Source organism: Meleagris gallopavo, chromosome 3 (genome assembly GCF_000146605.3).
Source record: "Meleagris gallopavo isolate NT-WF06-2002-E0010 breed Aviagen turkey brand Nicholas breeding stock chromosome 3, Turkey_5.1, whole genome shotgun sequence".
In the NCBI taxonomy this organism is placed as follows: domain Eukaryota; kingdom Metazoa; phylum Chordata; class Aves; order Galliformes; family Phasianidae; genus Meleagris; species Meleagris gallopavo.
Genome location: NC_015013.2, coordinates 71,290,361 through 71,302,238, shown reverse-complemented (window position 1 = coordinate 71,302,238; position 11,878 = coordinate 71,290,361). Strand labels below are relative to the sequence as shown.

The 11,878-nt window shown below is 39.5% G+C and overlaps 1 protein-coding gene across 4 annotated transcripts in view; it reads right to left on the bottom strand.

Moving 5' to 3' along the window:
• Window positions 1–9,073: 9,073 nt before the first annotated feature.
• Window positions 9,074–11,878, bottom strand: part of NDUFAF6 (NADH:ubiquinone oxidoreductase complex assembly factor 6) — a 15,210-nt gene continuing 12,405 nt past the window's right edge. For 3 of the 4 annotated variants that reach the window (XM_010709146.3, XM_031552895.1, XM_010709148.3), the window contains exons 7-8: window positions 9,737–9,793; window positions 9,074–9,219 (exon numbers count right to left, since the gene is read on the bottom strand). In XM_010709146.3, coding sequence (XP_010707448.1) covers window positions 9,091–9,219; window positions 9,737–9,793 — 186 coding nt within the window. In that variant the 3' untranslated portion in view covers window positions 9,074–9,090. The remainder of the gene's footprint in view (window positions 9,220–9,736; window positions 9,794–11,878) is intronic. The other variant, XM_010709147.3, reaches the window with a different exon arrangement.

The window sequence follows — 11,878 nt, the reverse complement described above, 5'->3', positions numbered from 1 at the left end:
GGAGGGGGATTGTCGGGGCTCGAAAACATTACCCCAGTTTGGGGATTTGTTCGAAAGCGCCTTTCCATTCTTTGCATACCATCCATCTGTCGCTTCAAGCACCGTTTTCTTGAAGCGAACGAAAAGGACTGTCATGTTCTTTTTTTTTATCAATCCCTATGTAAACGTTTTGTAGCACACAGAAGGCAGTCGCTGACTTGTTTGAGTTTGAATAGCTGCCAGTCAGCTCGGAAAAACGCGCCCCGGCCTGATAGTACAAACTGTACCAGAAACATCACAGAACTCATAAATACAGAGAGGCAGTAGCACAACTCCAACACTTTGGCATTAATCTCGCCCTATGCAGAGGAAAGACTCGGCCTGCTGTGACATCCCTCCAATGCAATGCCTGCGCTTTGAAAACCAGCCTGAGGGTCTGCTTAAGGAAAATCTCACAAGAAACACTGTGGGTTTCACTTTCCCCATTTCACAGTGCAGCCAGTTGTTGGGCAACAAGGCAGGGTGACAGTTTTTCCCCATTTTCTAAAGGGAAAAAAAAATTAGTTAGACAGTGGGGCTTTCCTGTGGTAGCAACAAACCATTGAAATTTCCTAATTTCAACTGAATCTGTAAAACCTGGGACTTTTCATTGCTATTGCTTCTCCACCGCCATTTGGAATTTGTTCATCTTGATACAGTCAAAAAAATAGAAGGGAAAATAATAATTTTTTAAAAGTCACATAATGTCCCAAACAGATCTGCCCATTCTCAGAGCTTAGGAGTGTAAGGAGTCCTGTTTGGCACCCATTAACTTCACCCTGTCCCCAGTAGTGACTGCTAGTGGAGACTGAGGAAAAATACATAAAAATAGAGCAATTTCCTATTTGTCTTGTGAATTGAGCTTCTAAGGAGTCTTTTTTTTTTTGTAGGTGTGGGCCTCAGTGCCTCAGTGTTAAAGAAGCTGTTGTTAATACACTGCTCTAAGAGAGACCAACTGATAATATTTCACATAGAATCACAGGATCACAGGGGTTGGAAGGGACGTCTGGAGCTCATCTAGTCCAACCTCTTGCTAAAGCAGGTTCCCTACAGCAGGTCACATAGGGAGGCATTCAGGCTGGTTCTGAATATCTCTAGAGAAGGAGACTCCATAATTTCTTTGGGCTCTCTCGCCCTCATATTTATCTAATTTTTTTCACCTTCATAACATCACATGCAAATGTAATTATTATTTTAAAATTCATTATTTGATGATTGAAGGAAAATATATATTATCTAGGAAACATGCTACTATAATTTTGCTCCCATTCTACTTCTGTTCATTCTGTAAGAGCCAGCAGTGTTTGTATTCTGAAAATTACCACATGCTTGCTAACCTTTGATCAGTACTTCATGGCAAACTCACCACGGCCAATTAATGGGCTGGCCAGAGCCAGGGATGAACCACGGAAACCTGTGTTAATCATTGCTGAACACCTTGATCCTCTGAGGATTCAGGTCAGCGAGCATTCTAACTCAGTCAGGTCAAGGTGGGATTAGAATTGTACTCTTGCCATTAAAAAAAAAAAAGTTCATTGTAAAATAACCACAGGAAATACCTGAGTGATAAATAAGGACCTCACACTATTTTAATGGAGCTGTATTTAACATAAAATTGATAAACAGTGGTTATTTTTTGCATGTAACATTAATGAGAAGAGGCATTCAAAAGAAAATCTGATGTACTCAGATACAATTCTTCTTATACATTTCATCTTTTGAATAAAAACATGTATGGGCTTTCTTTTTCCTGTGAAAAGACACACCATTCGTTTCTTTCGTATGATAAAAAGACCAGTAAAACAGGACCATCTGTAATTTTAAATAATTGTAAAATAATTTCTGTGAGGTCACATTAATAACATGGATTTTTCTACATTAGAAATCTTCAATTTTTTTTCCAAAGCTTTGAGAGTTACAGAAGCTACTGTTGCTTAGTGAAGAGCTTGTGCCAATGCATTATTGTGAGAGCCAGTATCTTTATGTGTACAACAGAAACTAAACTTCAGGAATCAAATTCAAGACCTCAGACTGATTCCCAACTTCCCTCAGTTAAAATTATTTAAACATGTTCTATACACTTAGACCCTAGTCATGGACTATAGCTCAGAAGGTATTTGTAATTTTTGTCTCAGGTTTTTGTTGAGCTACTGCCATTTATAAACATTACAAGACTTTAACATCTTAGCCTATTTTAAAAGCCAAAAATCGCAAACTGATCTGCTATTTCTCAGCTGAGATCAAGATACACTCAATGCAAGATTCTTCCTTCTTCCTCTCTGTTGTACTTACCACACAGATGAGACACAGCAAACACTATTTGGCACCAAATCTTAACAGATAACACAAAGGCTCAAGCCATGCTCATTTTCTGATGTATTGTCTCTCTGGCGCTACTAACAGGAAGGGATCACTGTTTTTGAAAGAATAGTTTCTCACCATTGCTAACCATCTGTATATTCAAAATCTCTTTAGAACCTGAGGACAACTTCCTATCAGTCAAGGGAAAATCCACCATCTGTGCTGCATTTTCATATGCTGAAGAGTTCATCATAACCAAGAGAACCCCCTCATGTTGAAGGTACGAAAGAATTTGGCAGAGAAGTAGCAATAACAAGCAAGGCCTTTCTCTAAAAATAATGTTTATAATAGAAAATAACGTACACACAGAACAACCTTTCATTCATTTAGTGTTCATCTCATCTCTTCCAAACAGCATTTTTTGCTCAGTTTACATAGACAAAGTGCAAGCCAACAGCCTGAGAAGGAAGGGCTCAGGAGCTGAATCAGAAATAACTCTCTGTTTCCTAAGGATCAGCATGTCTCACTGTGACTCTTCAAATATTCACATTTTCCCGGTGTCCACTTTCATTAGCTAACCCATAATGATTGATTCTGAACTTGCTCCGTTGAAATCAGAATATGATTCTTCACTCCTTCCAAGAAATTAATCTGGTAAGATAGATTTCTGAAGCAGAAAGCTTCACTTCGTCCAGTGTTTTGTACTTTCTGGCTTTCCAAGTTCCATAAAAGCAGTGTTTTTACAGTTCAATGTGTATTATTACTAAAAGCTTAAACTATACGATTTGTAAATATACAAATCATATAAATTTTTCAGGAGTCTGGCATTGTGAAACATTCTGCAAAACACTGAAGGAATCTGGTCCCACGTGTTCGTTTCTGAATAAACCATATGCTAAAATTTGGAATTCCATCCTTAAATTGATCTGTTCAGGGCTATGGTTTGAGAGGATGAACACTTGTATGGGGCTGCTGAATCACGGCATGAACCTTTGATTGATCACCTGAGGCGAGCAATGAGTCAGCCAGGGGAGCACAGGTGAAGGCAATTCACCTGTGCTGCAGGAAGGGGTGGAGCCTGGCTCCACCTCTCCTAGACCTATTTAAGAGCTGACTGCCAGTGGGGAAGGATCTCTCTGGAGATCTGCTCCATCAGGAGTTCATCTTGTGAGCCCAGGACAGGGTGAGTGACTTTCTCTTATTTCTCCAATATAAATTATATTAGCCAAGCTCCTGGACACACACACACAGGCCATCTGTATATCCATTGATTAAACAACACTTCTTTGTGTTTCATTTGGACAGAAATGGGCAATAACTCAATTAAAAAAGTGTGGATGGCCAGTAGGGTGCTTTTACATCTCCTGACATTAGAAGACAACAAACAGATGTATTTGCTGTATTTGAACCTTTGGGGGGTTTTGAGCAATGATAGCAGTGTCTGACTGTGGGTTGGCTGAAAAGGATTTTCAGACCTCTGTCTCTCCAGCAATGATTTGCAGTAATGCTTTCCAGCAGACTGAGATCCAGATCTCAGAAGCACATAAACACCCAACTCCCAGTCTTAGAAGAGGTCTCAGAAGAGGACACCAGAGCTTCATGCTCTCCTCCCAGAAGTGGCGAATCCAACCACCAGCCCTGTACAGTCATCTCCCTCTTTCCAAATGAGCTGCAAATACTGTGCTACATTGTGGAGTAACACCAGTACAAAAAGCTGTCATGCTTTTTGAGAAGCCTATTTACATTGTCAACAGCTTCATGCTAGCTGTCTCCTGGCAGATATGGCATCCTCTGGCATAGTGAGAGCTTGAAAGGGCTCCAAGCTAGGAGGGAAGCTGGTGGGGGTCTTTGCTGCTGAAATGCCCCTGAAGGAGTGTAACCACAGCTGTATGTGGTGAAAGTCCATGCTCTTAGGTCCTCAATAGGAGTATGCCTTATATCCAGATCCTGCATGACATGCTAATGACATAAACAGCGTACTACTGAGACTGGGACAGCTCTGAGCCCACCCAGAGACACAGCTCCAGGCACCTTTACAGACAGGGCCTGTAAGGATTAGCAGCAGCTGTTGTGCAGCAGTTATTTGCATTGCGGTTTCAGATGTATGGGGTGAACTGCTGTTCTGCTGTGCATTAGTTGCTCATGTCCTTCACCTGCACTAAACAAAAAGTTGTATTATTTGCATGCAGGCAGACCTCACAAAACTTTCACAGCTACAGTTCAGATCTCTAATTTCTGAAAATTGCAGCCGTTATTAAACCCCCTTACACACTGCCACATGAGCTCAGCTCTCCTAGAGGGGTTTTTGCACACTTGTTTATTTGAAGCTGGAGTGAAAATAACTGAGGAGCCTGACTGAGGCTGGGAATCTCACAGACTTGTGCAGAGTGAAAAAATCAGCTCACCTTTACTGCAGCTGTTTGGTTAGGAGGGACACTGGACCTCTAAACCAGAATGCCATACATAAGCACTTTGAAGGAACGAGGTCCTTGTGACACTGGAGAAGTCTGACAGTGACAGCTCAACTGTTTTTTCCCTCCCCTTCATTTAATTTTATGCTTATTTAAGCATGGCAATCTAAATAGCCACGGATGCCCTAAACCCCAGTGTTTTGCTTTGCCTGGGGTAACTAAAGAAGGTGTGAAATTACAAAATCTAAGCTTTCACACTTCAGCCTTAACTGATTACATGCAGTAATAAGTCAAGAAACAGCATATAAATACACTCTGGTAAAACTAAACACATGCTCTGAATTTTTAACAGTTTGGAGGGGTTTGTTTTGTTTCTTAAACTATGAGCTCAATGAAGTCCAAACAATCCCCCCATCCTGGCCCCAACGTTTTGGCTTTGATTCCCCACAGTACTGTGATGCTAATTTAATACAAGAACAACTCAATTAGAGCAAAAGTAAAGAAAATGTAAAGTTTGAACTGTCTGAATAGGAAAGAGTTGTGCTCAGCATAGGACACACAGGACAAAATCATCCTTAGCTCAGCCCGCAGTACACAGACAGCTGCTCCTAGACCTTATAGCACATTACACAAGAGCAGCTACCATTTACAAGTTGCTTTCCGCTGCCAACTTGCAAAAGAAAGATCTCAACCACTTATTATTATACAATTAAAAGTTTCACAGCTGACAGTCAGCCACATTGTTAAAAAAATCTGCACTTAGAGCAAGATTCACAAAAGCTGAAAAAAGGTGGAAATGCTTGGGTTATTTACAGGTAATTTACAGGTGTAAATTTTAGGAACACACAACTGCCATCAGAAAATGGAATTCTCAGAACATTCAGCATAATGCTTTTTTGTAGTTCAGGTCTTAAGCTGGCATGACAACAATATGAAAACAAAATCCTTACTGTTTTGGCACAGATTGCTCATAATCATCTAAATGGCTCCTCTCTTTATCTTCCTTTGAAAAACATTAAGGCAAATGCAAAAGAGGAAGGGTGGGTGGCACCAGAGAGGATCATAACAAGATGCAAATATTCACATGCAAAGTTCTGAAGGTCTGAGAGAAGCGGGTGCAGTCCGGTGGATGTAAATATCAAATGTGATGGAGATTTTAGCATTTTTCCCTGAATTATTTTGTTTTATACTCAGGTTAAGCTGGAAACAAACTCAACTGCAAACTCAAGATGACCAGTCAAGTGATATCTGATGTCAATTTGTTTGTTCAGAATTTTTGACTGCATAGTTTTTACATATTGCAGATAAGATGCAATCCGTTACAAGAACACTACAATTACATTTTACAATCTTAAACCTGCAAGTCTAAGTGGAAAGAGACTCTGGAACACTCCAGTAAGCCACTCTGAAAAGAAAGATGAAAACAAAATTCAGTGACTAACCAAAAAAAACCCAAGACCTTAATGATCAAATAGATGCGCAAGGCATCACATAAGGCTACTCAGGAGTACACCAGCAGCTATTTTACAAGAGCTAAATTAATTAAACATTATTCAATTAGGCACGGAAATTATTTTCAGGCATGTAATTAGCGGCTAGCAACGTGCTAGTTTTCTTCTGATATGAATGACTAGTAGATTAACACCACTGTAAGAAGATATTTTGTCAGATCCAACAAAAAAAGCAGAAGAAAGAGGATGTTTTTGTAGGATGCAGAATTACAAATGATCAGAACTGACAAGCAGAATTTCTCCTGTGGCACCAATTGATACGAAGAAATAAAATGGGATAGTACTAGTGAAAGCAGGCCTACTACAGCTACCTTGTTTGACAGGTGTTCAACGCTCCCATTTGCAGCTCAGTTTCTAAGGGCCGAATTTGGAACGACCATCCAGAAAAGAAAACTGTTCCTTGAAGGATACAAATGAAATACTGGCTGCTTATTCAGGCAGCCTCCTATCACTTGCATTTCAAACTATTTTACTTTCTGAAGTCACATCTCTCTTGCAACTGAAATCATAACTTGAATTCCATTACTCCATATCTTGTCTGCTAATTCACTGGTAAGCTCCTCTCACCACGCTTACCATTCAGTGCATCACACAGTTTCTTTTCCACATTAGAACAAGTCAGTCCTTCCACTTCTTCCTTTGTAAGTATATTGTCAAGATTTGTTCCACTTCAACACCAAAGCAAAGCATCGCCCTTGTGGCTTGGAAGCAAGATATCACTGTAGCAACTCAATGTACTTGCTATACTGCATGTCTTTTCTTCTCTTCCTCCTCCCCATAGATGTTGAGTTACTGTACTAAGTTCCTGCCAAAAGTTAACTTTACAGGAGAGTGATTCCTTTTGAAAGGAAAGACAGGGCTGCCTGTATTGTCCTGACTCAGCATGCTGGGAACAAAACGAGGACCAACTGCAGAAAGAGACATTTGTAATGCTTTCTCCAGAACATAAACAGAGTGAATGTGCAGCTGGTCCGGTAGTAGCAACAGAGCCTAAGCCCTTGCTCTTAATTTGGCAGGAAGAGCTGTGGTGCCTGCAATGGGAGAGAGGATTTTCTTTTCACCAGACCCCTTTGCCCGATTCAAGAACGCCAATGCTAAGATACAGCAGCTGAGTTGAGGACACAGCCAATTAAAATTTTACTTTCAGAAAATATCCAGAGGACTCTTGATGCAGTATATGCAGACTTTTACAGGTTCATCTTAACTGTGACCATTACATCTCTAATACAGAAAGCAAGACAATGAGCTAAACAAATTCAAAAAGAACTGTTTTACTGAAGCATAGGAAACTACAGAATTAACTAAGATCTACGTCACAAACCAACTTCAAACACATATAACGAAACCACTGAATGAAGGATTTCACGTTGGGTTCCTGCCACGCTTGCAGATTCTGTGGTTAAAAAAGCCACCAATCTTCTCAGAAATGTGCTGTGTAGCATTGTACACCAAAATACAGGATGCTGTTATACAACCAAGCATCTGGAGAGATTAATTCTGATGAAAAAAATCTCTAGGATAAAAGCTATTTAATAGAATGAGGATGATGGCAGAGGAGACTACTGGATTTGTGCAACTGAATCAAGCTAGATGTTAGGAAGTATTATTTTGCTAAAAAACAAGTCAAGCAAGTATTTTGCACTTAAAGTTTGATCTTAAGAGATGCTGAGTACAAAGCTCCCTTTAATTCCCCACCAAAAAAACAGAGCAGTACATTTGCAAAGAGGGAGGACTAAAATGACCCAGCACATCCAAGAACGTATCTCTTAATAGTATCAAAGAAAAAGAATTCAGTGAAGCTACATAAGAGGGTTTCCTGAGAGACACAGTGAATGTGAATAAAGGGGCTCTCAGACCCACGTGGCAGTGAGAGAGAGAGCAGGAGGAAGACAATGCCAAGCTCAGAGCACAGCGAAAGTGCTTGGCTGAGTTAGAAATAATAACCATGTAAGAGTTCTCTTCATCTGTTGCAAAGCTATTCTCCTACTGCCCAGAGTCACTTCAGGTTGGATATCAGGGAAAACTTCTTTACAGAAAGTGTTGTTAAGCACTGGAGCAGGCTTCCCAGGGAGGTGGTTGAGTCACCATCCCTGGATGCATTTCAAATCCATTTGGATGTGGTGCTCAGGGACATGATTTAGTGGAGGGTTGTTAGAGTCAGGGTAGTATGGTCAGGTTGTGGTTGGACTTGATGATCTTTAAGGTCTTGTCCAACCTGAGCAGTTCTATGATTCTACAGTTATAAAGCTCAACTTCAACATACAGTTAAATAATTACTACAGGTCTAATTTTGAAATGCTACATAAACACTAGGTAATTAAGAATGCTGAAGCTTTTCCTGACAGTTTTCTTACATCCAAATATACGCAGTCATTCTTTCAGCTATGAAGTATCACAGTGCAAAAAGTTTGCACTTTGCCCTAAACAGAATTGCTTAATTGATACACAATATAAGGCTTTACTGCTTTGGAGCACAAAGGTTTTTTTGGGAGTTGGTTTTGGGTTTTTGTCACTAAGGTAGAAAGCGTTACAAGCATCCATTAGTACAGAATTTGTCCAAGAACAACTCTACCATGCTACTCTTATTACAAGAAAAGAGACAAGGAAAGTAATCTCAGACAAGGACAGATGACTTGGCAGACGTGTGAAGCAGAGATATCAGCCTAGTATTCCAAGAACAAATTTCACTACTGCCAGCAAGCTGACAGCTACAGTCCATGCACATCCGCTATTTCCCATGAACAGCAGTTTGTACAATTTGCAGAAGTGTGAAGTCAGACACTTAACAATTCTACCAAGTCCTTAAAGAGAAAAAAAAGCAGCAATCCGAACTTCATACTAAGAAAATTTTAATATGTTTTTTTCCAAGTTCTAATATATAAATACAATGGTAATAATGTATTCCTCTTTTGTAAGCTTGGATGAAATATATTGAAGTCCACTTTCCGTATGTTATATAAATAATCATCTAAAGCAACCTAGAAAAGAAAAGAAAAAAGGCTTAGTCCGTATGGTGCACACAGCTAATTGGGCATTAAATTTAAAATGATACATGCAACCAGATTAGGAACTGCAAAAAGGCTTGACAGTATGTCTGTTTTAGCAAGTGCAGCGTGACCATCACATTTGAAGAAAACACAAAAAACAACTTTTGAGAAGAGAAGCATTATCTTTCACTACACCAACCAGAAAATGAATAAAAATAGACAAGATTTTGGCCCCTTGCATTAGAAAGGTTGTTTAAGAGTACAGACAGTGCTAGAGAAATTCTGTAGTTAAAAAAAGAGTGAAAGTTTTGCTCAAATTATGAGGTTCCACAGTAGTATCTAAATGAAGTCTTCAGTAAGTTTCAGGTACTACACTTTCCCGTGGACATATAAAGTATTAGTTAACAATTTTAATTAATTAGTTTAAGCTTCATTTGAGCTTCTACTTTTCACAAACACACGAGCACAAAAGCAAGGTCATCATTTCAACACTGCATATCACACCCACCGTATGGTAAAAAGCAGGATATGCCTTCACAGGAACTTTCTTACTGAAAGATCTAGCCTGAAAGTAAATGGGATAAGATGGAAAGGAAGTGGAAAGAGTAATTATCAGAAGAGTTGAACATTTCAGACTAAATATAAAGTACCATATATAAATGCTTAGAGCCAACAAAACGTGCTGTTCTCTGACATACTGAAACTACTACTTTTCACTATGGGTAAACCATCCTTCAATGTACACAAAAGTAATTATGCAAAAAGTGTACTATGTTGGGAGATCCCTCCTAGAATTCTTTAACCTTCTGACAACCTTACAGTTTGCATAATGATATAACAATGTAAATTAGCATCCCTCGGTTCCTGCAAAGTTCCAAGTTGCATCTGTTTTAATAAATATGGCATCATATTTATTAAAATATGACATATATCAAATAATTCTTTGCATCCCAAGAGACAGAATCAATGGTCCAGAAATGCATTTCTCTGAGTGGATCTTTTTGGGCCAGTCTTACCATCAGTTCCAGAAGTTCAATTATGCTCTATCTATATTCATGGGACTCTGCAAGTATCTCAGAGCCTCAGGCCCTCAGTGTCTATGGGTAAAAACTAAACTAAACCACAGATGAATCAAATGTACAGTTTAAATGCACATGCAAGTCAGCTGCAGCAAATCTTCCTGTAGGGCTTAATTATAAATACAGAATCCCTCCTTCTTTCATCTCTTCTTACATGCTAAAACAAAAAGCCAACAAAAATACTCTTCACAAATACTGGTGAGTATTTAGGAGTCTGTGTTAGTTTTCCATGGATCTCCCAGATAACTGAGAAAATGTGGCTAAAACTTTAGGAGGGGAAAATACTGAATCTTTTCAGATGGCAAATTATTTTAAAACTCTAAGATGAAATTAATGTGCATACATATAAAAGGAAAATTGCCTTCTCTAATCTAGCTTACTATTGCTATTTGTAAGAGCAAAGGAAAAAAGTAATCTTGCTTGATTGTCTTAACTCAGAATGGGTCTGCATGACTGCCATTTAGAAAGCACCTTATCTCCCCTGGCAAACTGATGTACCATAAAAGAGATAAAGGCAAAAGGCCAAAAGGAGTCCTCCTGGGAAAATGCAGGAGATAGTACTGAAGACAAAGACAGGGAACAAGTAAAGATTGCTAACACATTTCAAAGGGCTGCGTGGGACTGACACAGCACCTTCATCATATGCTTTTATTCTGATAAAACACAACGTTCCTAAAGAAAACCACAATCTTCGCTGTCTTACTTTGCCCTCTGCTGGTCAGCGGTCACAGTATCCAAAAGAGCTGACCATGCTTCAGAAACTTCTCTCACAAGATTAAGTGCCATTTTAGTACAATATACTTCACATAATATCCCCGAGATTTATTTAGCATTTTCAGATTGTTCCTTCTGACTGGGAAACAGGCATAACAACTGTTATCCTTATCCTCCAAAGCATATGTGACTCATGTAAATTCTGTGACTGTTAAAACCTCTGCAGGTTTAAGCTTCGCCACTCCCTGTAATTCCAAACAATCCACTTCAGAAACTCTCTACTGCCCATTATTCTTCACGGATTGATGATGGAGTTTGGTAGTGTGTATTAAGAGATTTTTTAAATTAAGATTATTGAATAAAATGCTAGCGTTGCTCTAACTTGGCTTCCTTCTGTTCACGTTTTCTGCACAGCCTCCCATGACGTAATCACATGGCATATTATCCACAGAGCCCTCCCTGCATAACGTGGGCAGGACTCTAGGAATGGGGTAGGGAGGAAAAGGAGTAAGGTTCTGACTGCTCACTTCAGAAGCAGTTTGACAAGGAGGGATGGGAGCCAGGGGACCATCACAGTGAGAATGGTCACACGGTTACAGTATTTGAAAAGCTCTGAGGAGATGAATTTTCTCTTTTTGCTTCTTTCCCAAAGTTTTCGTGCAATACCACCAACAAAATTTTAAACAGCTGCACAATAAATACACACTGCTCGTTTTTTGTTTGGTTGGTTGGTTTTTTACACCTGCTGTCACTGATTTGAGGCATCACAGGCCAAACTCTTAGCATTTTTGTAATGACAACTGCAACCCAACAGGTTTCACACCCTGTACACTGCAGGCAGTACAGTAAGGGATAAA